We start from the raw sequence: 20284 nt of genomic DNA on the forward strand, positions 1-20284 counted from the left end.
GCTAATTCCAGCGAGACCGGAGTGAGGGATGATGACACATCCAGCAGGAGCTGCCTCTCAGCCCAACTGCTCCCCTGCCATTGTTCCATGGCTAACTTGGAGCTGGAGATCCCTCTGCTAAGCCTAGCAGGTGGCCAGCAAGACAACAGCATGAAAAATAGCTTCATATCATTTGGTATCTAGTTCCTGGGCTCCATTTTGGTTTTTGATTTTCATCAGCTAAAGTATAGGATGAAAAACCTTCTGAAATCTCTCTTATCCTTTAAATTTTCTGTCCTCGTTTTCTGCAGTCAAATTTCATTCTCCACAGAGCAGGAGCAGAAAGCAGCCTGCAGCCAGCAGCTGAACGTGAGAACTCACACACATTAGCTTTCCAGGACAATCTGGCAGCTGAGAACTGAAACAGTAGTATTGCAGGCTTCTAAAATTTATATGCTAAAATTCTCAGAAAAGTAATTTTTATCTATTTTCAAAGATAAAACCCCTCTATTTTCTAGAGAAAAATGTGTTTACATTACAACAAAGTAATGGCATAATCTGCAACTATAATAATAAGGACTGTCTCTCACGCTGCCAGCAGCTGCACACTTCACAGGAGACACAGATTTTCTGTGTAATTCTGTTTTTTAAGATGCACCAAGATTTGTGCTTAGTGCTACAAACTGATTAAACTGCATGTAGTGATAAACAGAGGGGACAATGGCTGCCAGGAGAGAGACACATTTCTGATGAGTAAACAAGACACTGAATTTGAGTTTGAAGGAAATTATCTACCAAGTTCTGTAACAGTCATAGAACAATTTGGGCTGGAGGGGACCTTTAAAGGTTATCTAGTCCAACCCCCTGCAATGAGCAGGGCTATCTTCAACTCCATCAGGTTGCTCAGAGCCCCATCCAGCCTGACCTCGAGTGTTTCCAGGGATGGGGCATCCACTACCTCGAGTGGGTTTTACCACCTTCATTGTTATGGTGTAGCATCGAGTTCTAGTTAATGACAGGGAGAAATGGCCTTTATTCACCACAGCATCACACATTCAGATGTGGAAAACAATGAATTTGGGTTAGTTTTGTTTTCTGTCTTATTACCAAATCCACCAAACATTTACTGCTTGTTTTACTGCCACAATCACCAAAGTGATTGCTGAGAAAAATTGCTGAGAAAAGCAATTAAGGTCAGGCAAGTACACTGTTGATTAGCCTTTGATTATTCCTTACTCTGCAAATAACTCTCCTGAAGTCACTAAGTTCTGCTTTTTGATGCATATCAATACAGCTGAGAAAAGGTGGAAGACTTAGGCTTGGAGGTGGATTATGGAGCATTTTGATTTATCGCATTCTTTATCTGCTTCTACCACTCCTTTAAAAATACATTACAGAGGGTGGATTCACTTCTACAACTGTTTTTAATCATGATTCCTGATAACATTCCATTGTAAATGAACACTTGATTAGTCCTTTATGCAAGGACTAATTAAGCCCAGGCTTCTCAAATTAAGTTGAACATCAGCTAAAGTGAGCAGCCCAACAGTGTCTGCTCATGTGAAAAAGAAACATTTTAAGGTCTTAGACTTTATAGCACTTTCCACTCTTCTCCCAACATCTTTATTTACTTTTTACTCTGCTTTCCTCTTCTCTACAACACATAAATGAGCAACAGAGAGGCTTGTGGTACACAGTGCTACAGGGGTGGTTGCTGTTAATATAAGGCATTATAGCATCAGTGGAGTCTCAAAGGATGAACACAAACACAGAATGAAGCCAAAAGATGCCCATGTACAGGCAGCTGTTGTGCAGGCATTTACATCTACACACTCATACAGACACAGAGGTGGGAAGTGGCAATGTGAAGAAATCAGCTAAATAGAAAAGAAAGCCAGGAAGAAAAGAGCAGAAAACTGCAGCTGAAACCAAAACACCAGGGCTACGCACAGAAAGTCTTTCCTGGCAGATTCTTTTCCCACCAACAACAAACACTCCAGCCTTCATGGGCTCTTCAGAGGGCTGGGTTTGGGGAGCTGTTTGTGTGGGGTCTGGGCAAGGGATGGCTAAGAGCCCTCAGGACACACAGGTTCAGTTCTGGGGACTCTGGAGCTTAATCCTGGGCTGCTCTGCTTTGAAGGCTCTGACACATTAAAGGGTATTGCTTACAGATGAATCCCTAATGGCTGGCACAAAATAAAAACCTGGTAGGAAATCTGTGATTCAGCCTAAGGATGAATGGATTAACACAGATGTGGAGCTGCCAACAGTGCACCTCTGAAAGATGAGGTGAGGGAATCTCTGCTAATGGTTCATCAGAGTTGGTCCTTCTGCTGCACCACTCTGTCCAGGGGTAGCTGAGGTACCAACATCCACTGCATCCAATCATTCCATGAGGCTCTGTGGCATTTTTCCCTGAAGTTTTACAGAAAATTTAATCTTCCTTAACTTCAGTCCATTTCAGTAGCTCAACATTTTCCCTTCCTTCACTCGTATTATTACGTGGAAAGTATTTTGAGAGATATACACATGTGTATATATATATATATATATATATATATATACACACACACACATATAGTAGTGTTCCTTGCTTCATATTGAGTCTTTACATTTTTAGTGGATGCATCTGCTTCCCACTGCTTTCGTTGTTTAGTTTGATTATTTATTTTACTTTAGATATGTCTTTAGTTGAAAATTACTTCTCTCTTACGGACCACATTGAGCCTTTAATAAATGAAAAATGCAGACAAGCCGCTCACTATTTTTCTGAACTGAAGAAATAGCCAGTCCACTGCTCAAGACATACTAATTAACTTTTATACATGTGTATATATGTGTGTGTGTATATATATCCCCCCTTACAAAAAGAGGTGTTCTAGATTTAAAATTAAAGATGAGATGCAATTGTGGGAAGCAGCAATGTTTTCCACTGAAATGCAGCTGTGCTGAAAAACCAGATTACCACTATAACCACTGAAATAAAGACCATTTCTATAGTCATTCATTCCCTCCTCAGATACATGCTTAAAATGAGATTATATTATTTCCCTGTAAGAAAATAGTAAAGCACTGCATGCTCAGAGATGTCTTTTACACAAAAGCAAAGCCAAGGACAAGGCCAGTGTCTGCCTGCAGGGTTTTGAACCTGCTGCCACTGAGTATTTTCAGACTGTGCAACCCCAGTCTGCTTCTTCCTTGCTGAAATGGCTTTGTGCTGTTCTCTGGATAAACTTCTATACCAAATAATTGGAAGCCCAGCTTCTATACCAAATAATTCACATTCTAGCTATGTAATCTTAAAGAGCTTTGGAGTTCTAGGCCAAAAATATCTGCATTTAGCAGTTAATTAAATGATTCTGCATATGTCATCAGTGCCTTACAAGAGGTTTGATTACTAGATTTAATCTCTCAATACTTTGCAAGGTACTTTTTGGACTCAGCATGTATTGTATACATGTAATGACTTTGCTCTCTAGAATTATTTTGTGAAAGTTTTTTGGAAAACCATAAAATACATTTAAATAGATAAATGAAAGGCATTGGAAAATATGGAGTATTATTTGTATTATGCATCCTGAGGGCTGCAGGCACTAGCAGGCTTTTTCCCCCTCAATTTTTAAACATGGCATTTTGTCAAGACATATTTAGTCCCCTTATTACTACCTATGGGGCTTTTTTTCTAAACTCATTTAGCTGTTTTCACCACCTTTGTAATTTCTTGTTTATTCAGTTTCTGTGGGTGTATAATTCTACAACTACTATAATGTTTCAAGTACATTAATTTATTCTGCATCCTCTTTTAGATATTTAAAATCATCTTTTAAAAACTATTCATTGTTTTTAAGTCATGTTTTTCTGACTAGTCTTAGAACATTAAATTATTTTAAAGGAATATATTTTATATTTTCAAGGAAGAAATGAGTAGCATATTTGGGTACAGATTTTAATGTCAACCCTGTTTTTCACTTGCTCTGACTTCATGAGCAGTCTGACTTAACACAGGATTTAGATTTCTTTTTCAACCTGCATTAAGTTCAGATTACTACTTAATTTGCAATTATTCGAGACAAAGAATTCAGTGGATGTAAAGCAAAATTTTGATCATCATATGAATATGGGAGTACTTTCATTGTTCACTTTTGAAAATTTGCTGCATTAAATCCCACCCTTTCAGTTACCAATTCAATTCTTTCTAAAAAGGATTATGATCTGAAAATTTCCTCTGCCCTTGGAAGCGGGTTTGGCCTGAAAAGATTAAAATTCTGTTTCTCCCTCGCATTAAGCTCCCGACCCCTGTCTCGTTTCAGGTTTGCGAGGCGCGATCGCGTTTGCGTTGGCCATCCGGGACACGGAGTCGCAGCCCAAGCAGATGATGTTCAGCACAGCCCTGCTGATGGTGTTCTTCACGGTCTGGGTCTTTGGGGGGGGCACCACAGCCATGCTCACCTGGCTGCAGATCAGGTCAGTACAGTCTGTGCAGCACCAGCCAAGAGCAGAGCGGGATCCCTGCGGACCCACCATCCTTACACCTTCCTGAGGCTCACAGATGTGCTTTGTATGAGCTTTAACACACACAAAGGGAGGGTTTATGCACCTCTTAGAGGCTCCAGACCACAAGGAACAGGTTCTTCCTAAATTATGGGCTTAGACATAGGTCAGACACATCCTTGTTTCGAGAGAGTTTGTTTCACTACTGCTCCTTTTAAAGATCACAAATACATCTTAATAGTGTCTTCCTTGCTGCTGAAGAATGTGCTACACAGGCAGATTTTGCCCTCATCCTAAAGTCCGTAGTTACTACACAAGTATGTGATAAATTGTGTATTTCTGATTATGAGAATATGCTGGAAAAATCTTCCTCCACTGCTGCCTTATTCAGGCATTAATTTATTAGGTTTTGTTTTATATATTCTTCTTCATTGCATTATTTTTTTTAATTACTTCATAGTCACTTGTATTTATAGAGAGCAATGAATGACAAGGAAGGTTAAATTACAAGAAAAAGGGAAATAGAAAACTGGAGTAAAAAGGATCTAATTTAGTGTCCTTCCAAGTGTGCTTTTTTGAAACCCAACTTTTAGTAATGAGTGTACTCATGCTGGTTATTGATTCTGGTTACTTCACAATCCATTCAGAACTCCCTGCTGTGCTTTGCAAGATCACCACAGAAATCCTCAGTATCGAGACAGGCCTGCATTTCACAATTCCTTATCATTTATTCTATATATAGCATATGTTTTCCTTGTTTACAAAATGATGTCTGATTACAAGCCTTCATGTCAGACTCTTGCTATAAAATAGCAGCTGAAGATAACCAAATTGGGGCTTTTACAAAGAGCATAGATAAAACTGCAGACAAAATAAGGACTAGAGTACAAGTGCACTGGATAAACATGGATGCAGGCATCCTAGTACAGTGGGGAGGTTTTCTATTTCTGTGACAGTTTGATTCTTCTTCATGACATGTCTCATGTCCCATAATGCCAATCAAGGCCATTACAGTTTGGATACACTCTGGCACTATCAGTCATCTTTCTGAGATTTGCCACTTTTTCACTGTCAGTCAGCAGGAGTTTTTCTGTGTGGCAATGGAAACGTGGGTGAGGAAGAGCTTTCTCATTAGATCTTGGGGAGCAAATCAGTCTGGGATTCTATAACAGGAGATAAGGAATAATGCTGAGAATACAGTAAGGGGAAAGGCTGTGAGCTCTCAGTGTGCAGTCTGAGAGCTTGGGTCACCAGACGCCCCTTGTGGTTCAGCTCTCTAGGGAATTGTTAAATTAAGATTGTGAAGTGCTTTCACTAAGAAAATGCATTGGATGCAAGGGCATTGCTTTTGCTACTTAGTGCTACCCAGAGGTGCAAAGCCCCCCAAGACCACAAGTGAGGGGCTGACTCTCATATTAACTGTTTGTACTGTTCAATGCACATGCTTCTTTCTCTAGCCTCTTGGACAATAGATTTCACCAAAGACACTGAAAGTAGATAATCATTACTGATTTGAAATGCTCATCTCTGAGGGTTTCCTCTGCATCCCATCTGATCTGCCAGACATTTTTATCAATAAAATAAATTGGATTTGTAATCAGGATATTGATTTTCTTACTATAAAGCTATTAGGTTCATAATTTACACTTAATTTCTTGACGTTGGAACATATATCTTCATAAATTATGAGGAGGTCAACTTGAGATAAAATTTTAAATAGACATCTTTAATTACAAATTTATCTTGAGGCTCTGATTTCTCCTTCTAGTGAAAAGATTTCATTGTCTTTATAATTTATTACACCTCAATGTGGACTTTTGTCCTTAGCTACCAGCATTTATCTTTTTAGTCTTAATTAATTTTCCTATGTAATTGTATTCAAAATGTGGTGGTAATTCATGACAATTGACACTTGTATGGATTCTGGCAGATGAGTTTGCTGAGGAAAGCTATGGAGCTGTGGCAAATGACACCAGCTTGTTTAGTGTAATCCCCCAGCATGCTGGCACCTGTGCCTGAACAGCAAGTCTGAGCTGCATCAATCCCCATGGTTCTTTAGAAGAAAAACATGGTATTTTTCAAGCTAGTTTGGAGGGTTCAGCTCACAAAGCCAAGGGAAACTACATTACAAGTACAAAAATGATATGACTGTCTCTGAAAAGATTGATTGGAAGGAGTTTGTGTGCCATCAATTACAGAAAAAAGGGGCTGAAGCCAGGGAAACGCTGCAGCCATGGCTATGAGCACAGAAGAGGGGGCCTGGTCTCACAGCAGCTCTTTGTGACAGCTGATATGAACATAGCTCAGGCACCTTCTCAGGACAGCTTGAAACTCCTCTCTGATTCCGCAGTGCTCCAGGGAACCAGAACTACCACTGTCAGTCAAATCCAGAGCACAGAGCCAGCTCAGTTAATCTAAACAACTAAAGCCATTCACCTTATCAAAATAGTGCTTACAGGAAATTAAAAATATCTGAATGGTCACAGTGACTACACTGGCTTTCCCTACAGAAACTACAAGTTGCTGTATAGGTAAACCTTCTCAGGAGAGAGTGTCAAAAACAGCACAATCAAGCAAACAACAGTCACAAGCAGAGTGTGCTTTTTTGCCATTTTGTCATCATAAAATGATTATCCAGGAGATAATGTATTTAATTGAACTGGAGGCATTCAGAGACTAATAGAGAAGAACATGTGATTTCTGAATCTATTTGGATGGATTGAATCTCATTCACATGTTTTGTGTCCCCTCTCCCTCTGTGAAATAGGGTCCAGTTCCTATCATTAGTTCAGGAGATGCAACTCTAAACTCCTCAAGGTCAATCAGCTCAGTCTTATCCTAGAGATAAATGCTTGAGTTTATATGGTACAGACCAGCTTACCCACAGTTTGGATTTAAAACATGAATAAATCTATCATCCATTCAGTTAAAGATACGTAAAAATAACATAAATCAGAAAGAACTCACACCCATACATTTACCATTTGCTCTGCCATAATGCATTACAGTGTCAGGGCAGAAGAAAGCACTCAGATCTCTACCATCTTCTTACTGTATATTATTGTCCACATATTATACCGTGTTTCAATTATTTATTGCTCTCTCCATAATTTATATTGGGAAGTTCTCATAACAGTGACCAGGACACTTGGTGTATAAGGGAATGACAATTCCCTTACACCTTAATTCCTTTACAATGACAATTTTAAAATAAGAGTATGAATGAAACTTCTTCTGAAAAAAAAACAGTCTTTGTCTCTATAATAACTGCAATTCCCATAATTTTCCCCCTGTCCTCATAGCAATACCATCAGATCTGCATTCATCTTTTTCAGTTAAATTTTAACATAACGTAAATATCATCTGTCACTCTATTTTTAGAGAAAATATTAGGATGTGTCCTCAGAGATAACTACAGTTGATTTATTCCAGGACTATGTATGGCTTATACAACGCTTGTAAATTGTTGCTAAAACATATAGTAAGATACACTATAAAAATCAACCATGTGCTACCCAAAATAGAGCAGCTTCCATCTCCCATGTACTGCAGAAACATAAATCAGCTGTGTCACAAATAACCAGCTAAGAGCTTTCGTAAAAAAAAAGCTTAAATGGATCCCAGGAATCCACTAAATTTTTTAATAAGAATTCTTTTTCCCTTTATTTAACAAATGAATTATATTAAAACATATATATTCCTACTTAAAGTCTATCTTAAATCTAAGTTCTCAAAGCCTTGGAAATATGACCTGCTAATAACAGAATTTATGTCTAAATGTATCTATATGTCAAAACACAGTCTTAAAAGAAATCCATACCAATAATTCTCATTTTGCTACTGTGTTTACTCATACACACCAGCCTTCAAAATGAGTCTTTAAATTCTTGACAAAGACTATTTCTTCACTTTGTTCTAAAAGAATGAAACAGATTTTTGGAAACATCTTATTTATTTTAGCTGTCTCCTTTCTAAGCACGTGAAACTCTGAGTTTCAGGGAGAGTTGGGTGTTCCCTTTCTGAAGATGGGGTTCTATTTAGGAGTTCCCATTTGTCTGGTGCAGTAACCCAGCAGCTCCCAGCACTGAGGTGCTGCAGGTGTTTGCAGCCCTATCAGCTGCCACGCCGAGAGCAGAACTGGCTGCACCACCTTCCCAAGTAATACATTGTCTTTTGACTTATCTTAACGTTGTAACAGGAAAAAAATTGCTTTTACTGCCCATGTGAAAGGACTACAATATTCAGTTCTTGGCAGACAATGAATAAACCTGGATCAGCATGTGAGAATAATTCCATAATACATCAACACCAAAACAGAGAGAGCCGTTTAAGTCCACAGTCAAATTGAACTATTCAATAAATGTGCCTTCAGAGATGTTGAGCATTACTTGATAATACTTTTGGATATATGATTCCCTTCATTCCCCATACTCTGATTAAAAATAGAGAGCTACATTTTACAGTAAATCTGCACTGAGAGGTTTGAGGATAAAGGATTCTCCTGACAGGCAGAGGAAAAATTCAAAGCTATTAATAAAACATGTCCTATAAAAGCATTGTGCTAGGTATTAGGTCTTGTTTGTTTATCATCACCTTCTGTGTAAATGTTTGTCAAGAGATTTCCAAACTCTTTGTGCGTCTCTTTGGAGCTGTTCTTCAGTTAATAGGAATAATTTTATTCCATAATCTAAATAAATACTGAGCAGCTTTGAATAGTAGCTTTTACTACTGTGCCTATCTGGCCATTGCTGTTGGTAAACGTATTTTAGAAAAGAGCTGTGTGCCTGGCTGCCCTTAAAATCACACCATTTCTAGTTCACCTAAAACTTCATTTCCAAATATCCAGCTTTCTCTAAGTACTGAGGCCTGGCTTTTACCCCATTTTTGGGGGATGACCAAGGCTGACCAAACTCACATTCTCAGCAAAAGCATCTCACTCAGCAGAAGTAGTCAACATTTTGGATCCTTCAGTATCCAATAGTTTGTTTCAACACCAAAGGCTAAGGCAGTGCATATGTTTAGCAGGATGGCTCGTTAGGGGTGTAGCTGGGCAGTGGGGTGAAATGCTGTGCCATGACTGTGTATGGCTGTCCACCACAAAACAACCCAAAAACCTGGTTAGTAGAAGATGGTTCTGTTTATCTCAGCCCTTTCACAGCTAGTTATACACTGCTGAAAGACAGAACTTTATGGCAGAGCAACCACAGTAACAACATGACCTTGGCCAGGATTTTAGCACTACTGCTTCAGTAACAGAAATATTATTTTCCTTATTCCCAAACTCTGTAGTAGCATTCCCTGTGTCCAGCTGTGTTCAAGGGGGTGCTGCAGGAGGGCATTGGACAGAATGGTCTCCTGACAGGTGATCTGAACGAGGCTGCAGTCAGCTGAGGCAAGGAGGAATGGTCCTGTGGCCTGGTTAAGAGAATCCTCATCAGAATATTGTGCTGCATCACTGAGAGCTGCTCTGCTCATGGAGAAGGGCATGAGACAGTACATCTCCTTACAGCCATTCCTTATGAACTAGAGCCAAACTAGAGTTTGACCTCTAGTGTTTCTTGTTTATTTCTGAATTAAGGACACACATATTGGCTTTCCTTTCTCCCTCACAAAGACACATAAGAATTATCCTTCCTGAAACACAGTCAGTCCATGTGACACTCTGAATGTACCAGCCAAGAGTATGTGTACATATCTTCAGATGCTCCATAATTCAATACCTAGAAATTATTATGAACCTTGTTGATTGTTTTGCTTGTATTCCTTGGAACACATTTTCCTGTCCTCATTTGTCAAGAAGAAGGAAAGTCAGTTTAGAAAAGAAGGTTTAGCTAAATGTTTTTTCCTGGCCTTGACAGGTTCTCTCCTCTATAACTGTATTCCTTTGGGTCATAATTCCTCTAGAGTCCTGGAAAACAGTTTCGTTGATGTGAAGCATCTGTTATTTACTGTTGGAAACAGAATCTTCAACTGTAATTTGTGAGTGACCACAACACAGAGATGAACAGTGTAATTAAAAGCAGGATATGTTCGAGCATTGTTGTATTTCTGTGCACTTTGTACTGGTTATTATTTTGTTTTGTGTTTAGAACAGTCATAATCAGCCTACTGGTGTTCTTTCTCAGTAAAAAATATAGCTCCAATAAACAAAGTTTGATCTGGTTTGCAGGGTCATATTGCTCTTTAGCCATGGTACAGTATGTATTTAAATCACACTGTGTTAAACACTCCTGTTGAGAGGCTCATTTCAGCCAAGTCTCTTCAGCCCACTGAGAATCTTTTCACCCAGACATACTTTCAAGAGAAATCACACTGTCTGCTTGAAAAAGCATTTAATCCTAAAAAAAAACCCTCTGAAACCAGAAACAACTGTAATTCAATGTAACAAGTCTAACCATAAATGCTGCAACTATTTTTATTATACTGTCCTTAGGTGGCCAACTATCTGCTCCTGTGAACATCTGCAGGGCAGCCTTCTGCCTGGCGCCTTTTACACTGATGATAGTTTGAATATTCCTGCAATACCACTAATGGCATATACATGAGAAAACATATTGCTGACCCCCAGGCTCTCCTCAGCCTTAGGATGTTACTGATCCATGTGCAGACTCTCAGGTCAAAAAATCTACATTGCTGTTTGAAAAGTGATTTTCATGACTGTGAAGAACACCTTGAAAATTATTCAAGTCAAATTAACAAGGAAGCTTTCATGTGTTCATGGACAGCCCACAATACACGTTCAGAGAAAAGGCTGGTCCCAGAGTTACTGAAAGATTATCTTAATGACACATTGATTAGCTGATGAGATCCATCATTGTTTCATTGTTTGCACACAATATTCTGGATACAACAGAAAAATGGGAATTTGTGATTCACTTAGGTAACTGCATGGCTGCCAGTCACTCTCTGTGCACCCAGTAACTCTTCTTCCCAGCAGGGTGGGGAGCAACTGGCCCAGTGGAAAAGGCAGAAAGGTTTAGCCAAGAGATCATTGTCATTCAGCATTTGAATAATTTGCATGGTAATGTACTGATTACTTGTGACATGGCTCACAGAGAGCACATCAGATGCTGGTTTATCACTTTGTTCCCCTTGATCCCCTGTAGTAGCACGGTGTTAGGACTGAGTCAAGGATCTTTTTTTAATACAAAAATATTGCTAGATGTGCTGCTTTTTCTTTGGTTGGTGGTTTTTGCCACCAGTTCTGGATTTGTGGGTATGCAAGCACTTCATGTGCATGCAGTAAGTACAAGAAATAGCAAATGGTCTGGAGATCCTGACTGAAGCCATATTAGAAAGGCATTCTGCTTCAAACCCAAAGGAGTTCAATATCAGACATGAAATTACCTTTGAGCAAAGGAAACATTTCTTGGGGAGCACCCACACTGAAAGGGTTAAGGTGGTAACACCTTTTGTAATGGTAGTTAGAGCATGATGGGCCTGGGAAATGCTATAAATCAAGCAGCACTATAAAACTGGGCATTAAATGTATTGGATGTTATTATAAAAAAAAGAAATTGGATAATTTCCTTTCATTTCTATCTGAAAATGAGAAATCATCCAGGTAATGAATCTCAGTGATCTCCTGAAATGCCTGTCATTTATTTGCAAGGTACTTCTCTGCAAAGATAAGGTGCACATTTGATCCCTCACAGTTATTCACCACAGCATTTTACCTGAATGGCACTAAACAAGATTTATAAGCATTTGTGCTTGATAACAAAATAAAGGACTAAAATACAGAGGACTTGGCTTTCTGACTGCAACTGTGAAGGCAGCCCAGTGCAGATGTTGAATAGGAGATTTTGGATTGCAATTGTGACTGGTGCATGACTTGTACACGACTCCAGCTGTCAACTCTGTTGGTCTTTATTGGCCAGAGGGGTCTAATTTTGAGCACAGTCTCCTAACAGGGCAGACAGTTAAATCCCACCTCACACAGCTTGTATTTCTAGCTCCGCATGGCTATTGAAAACAGAAAAAGAAGATATGAAAGATACACTTTTATTGCTAGAATATTTGGTACAGGAGAGAAGGAAAATTACACAACAATAAAAGATTCATGCCTTTCAGTTTACTAGCAGCAAATGATAAGATTAACTTTCCACAGGCCAAAAACCATGGATTGTTCCAGAAAACTATAAATAAATCTATAATTTGGAATAGAAACCATCCAGCTGGATTTGTGTCAATTAAACTATTTAATTTATCCTATTTTAAATACTGCTGCTTTGATATGTCTGAGTATGCTAAAAAAGTTTTCTTCCATCTGATGCAGTAACTTTTTTCTCCTATTAAAGCATTTCTCCTTGTCATACAAAAGATAACTGCTATGCAGCAGTCAATATGATGAAGCTATTCAAGTTACAAAGAATCAAATAAACCTGTCTGGAAATAGTGCTAGGGAACATCTTAATTATTTGGAACTTTGGAATGAGACTGATGATTTATTGCTTTCTACCAAAATATCCCAAATTAATCTGGATCTCTAACTACTCTGTCAGAATTAAATTGGAGTAAGCATAAACCCAGTTATTTCAAGCATATGTCAAAACTGTATCATTTGAAGGTAAGCAAAAGGTACAGAAAAATAGTTTGAGCCTCTAAAAGTTTGAGATAAATATGTGGTATCAAACTGGACTCTAGAAAAAATAAGGATCATATTTACTAAGATGAATCTTATATTCCTAGTCTGTAAGTACTGAACAAGGTACTGCTTAATGCTTTCTATTATTGGTCAGAAACTGATGCTTTCTGCAAAATAAGTGGTCTCAAAACTCACTGAACATTGATATTTTAAGAACTGTGTGATGCTGTTAGCTGGACTGAAAAATAGAAGAGCATGGAATTGTTTTCACATTTGTTAGTTTGCATAATTTCCAAAGTGTGTATGTTCATCCTTCTCCTAATTTGCTTGACTAAGAATATGAGAATTTCTTCAACAAGAAAATATGAAATTAATGTTTCATTTAGAAGGGATAAAAGTTTTCAGCATGACCTAAAATATCATTTCAGTATGAAAAAACCCAAAAGTTTTCAAACTTTCTCAGGTTTTTTTAAGCTTTCCTGTGGTTTTCCTTTCTGTTATCAAATATTCCACAAAGTGCAAAAAAGCATTTAATTCCATTTTTAAACTCTGCATGAAGGGGAAAAAAATAACAGACCTTGTGTCTTTCAACAAGAATAAAGGTAAAGAATAACTAGGAAGATCTGAGGTCTTACAGGCCCTAAGGGTCTTATGCAACATATGGACTATGACATAAATAGTCTAACAAAACAATAGTGAATCTAAAAAATAAAAACATTACTGGGTACATCTGGGTTTGCAGAGGAACTTTGTGGCAGGAGAGAACTGTGACTTCAACTTTCATTAAATATTCCTCTGGAAATTCTGAACTTTGTGTTCTTTTTTAAAATGTAGAGTGGAAGGACAGGTCTGGCACGCTTGATAACAAGCCTATCAAATTGTTCCAGAATTAGTTGAATGCAAAAAGCTAATTAAAGCAGATATTAAGTAGTCGAGGCTCTGTATGGGAGTCTGGGCTTTTAGCTTTTAATAAACAGATAATTACAGTGTAATAGAGACTTTTGTATAGTGAGTTATCAGAAACAGCTCAACAGTGACTGGCTGGTCAGTACATTGATGAGCTTTAAATGAGAAAATCACCTCCTATCTCAGCAAGAAGTACTTGATTTCAATGCCCTTAAAGCTATATTCTGGTTCTGCATTTTTTTTACTTCTTCAAATAGATACACCATTTCTAATAGTGACAAATAATATATAAAGGGATCTTGAAAACATATATAAAATTATGGTTTTATAAGTCCCAAATGTTTTCTGTGCAAAAAAAATATACAGAAAAGATGTTTGTACAAAAGTTTATGTATAAGTGCTGTTTATGTAAAATACCCAAACAGGAATCCTAAAAAAATCACTCTTTGCTGCTCTTATTGTACAAGTAGACCAGGTGTTGTATAGGGTGACCTTGGAACCACCTAGTTGCCTTTGCTATTCATTTATTCATGAGCACTGAGCCTGGCCAGAAATTACAGAATGGGTTCAAGGAGTCTGACAGCATCTTGATCTGGGTCTTAATCAGTCCCGGAGCTTTTCCAATCTCCACCCCAAAGAATCCCTGCAAATACCATGGCAGCCTGTTCCCCACCTAGACACAGCAGCCACAGCCCTGCTCTCCCTCGTGCCTGCATAGGTTTGATGGTTTGCTTCCTCTGCCTCATTCAATCTCTTCCACCCTTCTGGAAGAATTCTAGCCCAAACCTCATCAATTCTTCATCTGGCTGCATATGCATCATGAGGTGAGGAAAACAGAGAAGTTAGAAAATAATTGTAATTCAGCAGAAAATTAGATAAAATTATTGTGTAACCAGTGCCTAATGTGTTCACTGAGGAGGTGTCAGCTTCTGTCCAAACAAGGATTTCTGTTCCATTTTAAATGAGTTGTCAACCAAAATGCATTCATCTTTGGCAGAGTAAAGTTCAGAATCCAGGTCGTCCAGTACCCTATTCATTAGTCTACAGAAGAATGACTGCTCGTATGCTTTCTGATCCAGTAACCCTTACATATACTTGAATTTGAATTCTATTTTCTCAACTTAACTCCAAAAGACAGTCTGCAGCCAATGTACTTTCTTATTTATGCTCTATGCATTACTGGGAAAAGAGACATTGAATTTTCCATCAGAGCATTTCTTTGTATCACTTTGTGACTTGGAATTCTAAGTCATAATGGATGTGTGCCACTTTCCTATCACTTACATTGAAAAGCAGAATTATAAATAAGTGACAAGCTCCCCAAATTAGATTAAGCAAATGTCGATACAATTTATTACAAACATCTCAACTGGCATGTCCCAGAAAGGACTAATGATGCACTTTAAAAAGCAAAATTAATTAATATTTTCTTCATTTCACGAAAGAAGGAAAGAAGGCTCTTGCCTTTCCAGATGTAGATGTGGTCCAGGATTTAGTTGTGGACTTGGCAGTACTGGGCTAATGGTTGAACTCTACAATCTTAAAGGTCTTTTCCAGCCTAAATGATTCTGTGAATCTGTGAGGAGTTTTAGGCATTAGACTGATTTTAGGCATTAGACTTGCCCCTCAGCTCTGAAGTTTACTGCTCTGCTCAGTAAGGTAGGAACCTGAAACCAGAGCATCACATATTTATGAATACACCAACAGAAATATCACATTGCCTGAAGTCACTGGCCAGAGAGAAGTACTTAGAGCCCCAGGGAAGCTGAGTGGCAGTGGAGAAATGGGGACAGATCCTTAGCAAGATGTCATTCATTTATTTTCTTGGCCTGTAGGCAGAAGTATACTGTGCTTTCAGAATCCCTGATCAAGGCAATTTCTCACTCCACTTTCTCACTTTGTCTCTTCTTAATCTCATGCAAGCTATTGCTTTCCTTGTCATCACAGCTAGGATTCAGATAGTTCATAGTTGCTACATACAGCAGTTTATTCTTATTTTTACAAGAAGGCAATGGGAATGGAGTCCTTTTCTTAACTATGATGCAGCAAACACCTCCAAACACATCACAAAGCAACACAAGAAGCTTAAATAAAAGTATGAAACTTTATAGCACACTCCCTATCTCATCCTTCCAGAACTCCTTTTCCTCTGCTCTCATTTTAAACTTCAACTGGGTGTTTCAGGATTATTGCTCAAGCTGTATATGGCTATAGAGAGAAGACAAAATAAATTTTAAATTAAAAAAACAAACAGTAGAAACTTTGAGGAGTGTCTTCAAATGGACTTATGAAAAGATAGACTTTATTTAATTAAAATGAAACTGTTTTACCAGTGTTTCCCAATTAATAAGTACTGTTTAACAAAGGGGTGATTAACCCTCCTCCTGGCTGCTCATGAAAAGTTTGCAAGGACTGGTGCAGGCAGTATAAATAAAATATCAAAACACATGTTTGCAAGCTAGCCCCTAGCAAATAAGACAAAAATGCCAACTTGGTTCATTACCAAAAGAAAATTAAGAAATGTTTGACTTGAGACCAACAGAATGAGCAGAATCGAGAGGTTTGCAGCCACAGTTGAGTTGCTGATGTAAAAGGAAAAACCCAACATTGACATCTAAAACCTCGGCTTTGCCAGAATAAGAAAGCTCAAATGCAGAACAAATGCCTGATAGTTCCTCCATTCTCCTGAATACAATGTAACACAAAACAAACACATGTATACAAGTTGAATTTCATCCCTGTTAGGGCACCAGGCCAAACAAAAGAGACCAGACTCAAAATAAATTAATTTTTCCCAAGTCATGCATATTTAGAGATGTGAGTAAAAACAATTCAAAACAAGCCCAAGCCTAGCATTTGTATTTAGTGTACTTTCTGAACTCTACAGGGCCTTTGCACGCTGTGAAATAAGGCCATTTCCTGTAGTTCTTGATAACCAGAGCCACTAACTTACAAGTGTCCGTCTTCACTGGTGTTCTGTACAAGTGAAAGAAAAGTGCAAAGTGAAGAGGAAACAAACCCCCCTGAACAGCACGGTCCCAAAGCCACACCTGAGCTCCATGAGCCCTGTGCCACTGGCAGGTCTCACCATTTTGGGTGACATCTGGTCCAAATTTGCCAACTGCACCAGAAAATATTTTTTTCTCCCTAAAACCTCTGCAGCTCAAATGGGTGGAGGGTGTCTGTACACACACACACATTTATGTCAGTAACAGCTTTGCATTGCCTCACATTACAAACAGTGCAAATAATAGATCATAAATAGATCCATATCTCTTTTAGACACAGTACGTTTTTGTATGAATGGCCTAAATATTATTTTAAATGGTCACAAAATATCTAAATGCATTGCTTGAAACTGGTAAGGATGGCCAAGTTTCTTAAGGAAGGATTATATTACAAAAACAAATTTAAAATCAACAGAAATCTGCACTGTCTAAACTAAACAGTGCAATTATCAAACAACTCATGAAATAAAAAGCTTGAACTTTTTAATATATCTAAATTCCAGATAAAGGGAAGCACACTTTTCCAGCATTTCTGTAGTCACTCTTTCAAAAAGACCATGATGCATTAATTGACATTTGCTATATCAGGAGGATATAATCTGTGTAGGTTTGGGGTTTTAAATGGTATAGTGAAAAATTAAATAAAATGTGTGTCTTTGAGCCATTATTTTATTCTGTGTTGCTGAGAAGCAAAGTGGTGGAAAAGAAATGAAAAGTTAAATTTTCCATTAAGCAGTGTCTTAGAACATTGTCTTTAGAAAAGACACTACTGCTCATCCTGCTGTATTTAAAGTGGCTTTAAAGTGTGTTTTGACACAAATGGGCACAGGTGTCATTCTGCCATTTAAACAAAAGAGTAATAATTATTGGCACTGTGTACATCAGACAACGAAAATTTAGGCAAAGCTTTTCTGTGTAAGTACCTAACATTTTCCTGAGTCTGAGCCATTTTTCCTACATAAGGAAACATGGAGAAATCCTATCAGTGCTTATTCAGATTATGCACTGCAGCATCTCTGCCTATGAGCAGTGAGCTCAGCTCTACACACCCTTGTGCTGCATGGTGTTGAGAATTCAGAACTGCCATTTTGATTTAATTTTGATTTTTAAAAATTAGTACAGCATATCTTATATGGTATATGGGAGAACATACCTTCAACCTGCTTTTACAGCCTTGGGTCAATCAATCCACACAAGTCCTTACTACAATTCCCTCCTGTTCTGAGCACTTCAGACAGAACTTAGGTGAACATATTTCAAAGCAGGAATTAAATACGATCTTAAACAATGCAGCTGATTTACAAGCTTCTTGTGAAAAGAGTAGCCTAAATGGGCAGCAGGGTGACAGCTTTCATGGCACCAGATCCCAGCAGCAAAGGCAGAGGCCTTTACTCAGCATGATTTGGTTTTGATGTGCATTAAGCTTGACCAGCTTCAATGCCCTTGCAATGGCTCTGTGCACAATTGCTCCCAGTACCAGCCTCATATGATAAATTTCAAATGTCAATGCAAGAGATGAAGTGCATGATATATTTTTCCCCATGCTGTGAGCCCAGGGAACTTAGAGTTGGTCATCTCATTATTGAGACTAATGCCTCAGGAGGATTTAATGTTTTACTTTGGGTTAATCACATTAGCAATAATATAATGCATCTGCTATGGCCTGGGCTTCTTTCCAACACTGTGCTGTTTATGTTCAAGGAAAATAAAGGAACAGACACCTAAAGTGATTCAGAGAACAAACATTTTACTGCTCTAAAAATCATTGACATAATTCACTGGAGGGAACTGTTATTTCTAAGCCAGAACTTGATTAATCTCATCTATAGGATTTTGCCAAAATATATCTGCATGCAGTTTCTTTTTCTCATACAGATCTTCTGTAAAACCAGTTCTCATTTTTCCTAGCTGACAAAGTTTATTAGTAACCTGAGTAAGACAGCAACAAAACAGCCTAATTACTTAATATTTTGTTTTTGAAAGCTCTACTCATCTCCATGGATTTCAGTAAAGTAGCAGTTAGGATCTTTACTATGTGCAAAAATGATACTTTTTGTAATGCAGTGGTGTTTCTGTCTTTCTGCATTCACTGAAAATTTATTTTTAATAATGTGCCAGGGATTTTTTTATTAATACATTTCCAATACTGTGTACAGAGCATTTAATCTGTAGACTTCCTCACAGCATGGGGAGAAGCATGGTAATAATAATGAAATTCTTAAAGCACAAGGAGGCTGATCAATACTGTGTTTTCTTTACTGCCTCTTATTGAAAAGATGATACACAGATGCATGTGTGTGTCTAAATCTCTCCATTTGCAACATCTTAAGTTAAAGGAAAAAAAGCACCTTCCATCACAATAGCTTCTTAAGACACATAGCTTGGTGTTATTGAAAATACAATATCTTTGACTTAAGTAATGGATATCAAAATGTCTCTGGCCCCCTTCTTCTTATTCCCTCAAAACAATAATGATTTTGGATGGGAGGCATCACAGTCACCTCGTGACAACCTTCCCACACTGTGCTGTGATTCAGTATCTCAAAAGCTCACCTTTGTCAGGATTAACTGGGTTGGCATTCAAAAGAAATAACATGATTACTGCCAAAAAAGGTATCCAATCACATCCTTCCTTCAAAGTCAATACTGCATCAACACTACAATATGATATCTAGGGATTCTCTTATTCTCTGAGTCCCAGTTCTCATCTGAGATATAAAACTCAGGTGAAAACTAAATTGCAAAATGTCACTGTGCTGGGAAAGTGATAATTGCCCTGTATATCTCAGCTACTACCATGTACACTCCTCATATCTGAACTTCTCCTGCAGTTTTAGAAAATTATTCAAGTCACATTATTTTTCATGTGTTATTATTTTACAGTTTCTTTGATCGGAGCACAGTTTTCCTGAGTGATGTGACCCTTGTAGCCATATTTTTCTCCAGTGGTGTCTCCATCTCAACTGTCTGAACAGATTTTTTCAAATCTATACAAAGCAAATTTTTAATAATTTCACAACATTTTTATATCAAATAATCTGTTGTTGGCACAAAAGCTTCATTTTAGAAGACTTCTGGTACCACTTACCCTGAATTTTAGATTTACTGAGGGTTTGGGGGTTGGCTTTTTCTCTGTAGCTATGATTAAAAATAAAAATTCAGGAGGATTACAGTCCTTTCAAGCTTTCCCATTCTTTGCCCATAAATCTATGTCTGATTGCCTACAAGTAATCACCTCCCTGCTCAGTAAGTGCAGTGTTGCTGTGAGGGGCAGTGCCCATTAACTGACTGTGGCCGACTCCTCGTAACCCTG

General features: G+C 38.1%; 1 protein-coding gene across 1 annotated transcript in view; it reads left to right on the forward strand.

Moving 5' to 3' along the window:
* SLC9A9 (solute carrier family 9 member A9) overlaps positions 1–20284 on the forward strand; it is a 176530-nt gene that overhangs the window by 102507 nt on the left and 53739 nt on the right. The window contains exon 12 of the mRNA XM_064385801.1: positions 4290–4443. Within this exon, the coding sequence (XP_064241871.1) occupies positions 4290–4443 (154 nt within the window). The remainder of the gene's footprint in view (positions 1–4289; positions 4444–20284) is intronic.

Source organism: Passer domesticus, chromosome 11 (genome assembly GCF_036417665.1).
Source record: "Passer domesticus isolate bPasDom1 chromosome 11, bPasDom1.hap1, whole genome shotgun sequence".
Lineage (NCBI taxonomy): Eukaryota > Metazoa > Chordata > Aves > Passeriformes > Passeridae > Passer > Passer domesticus.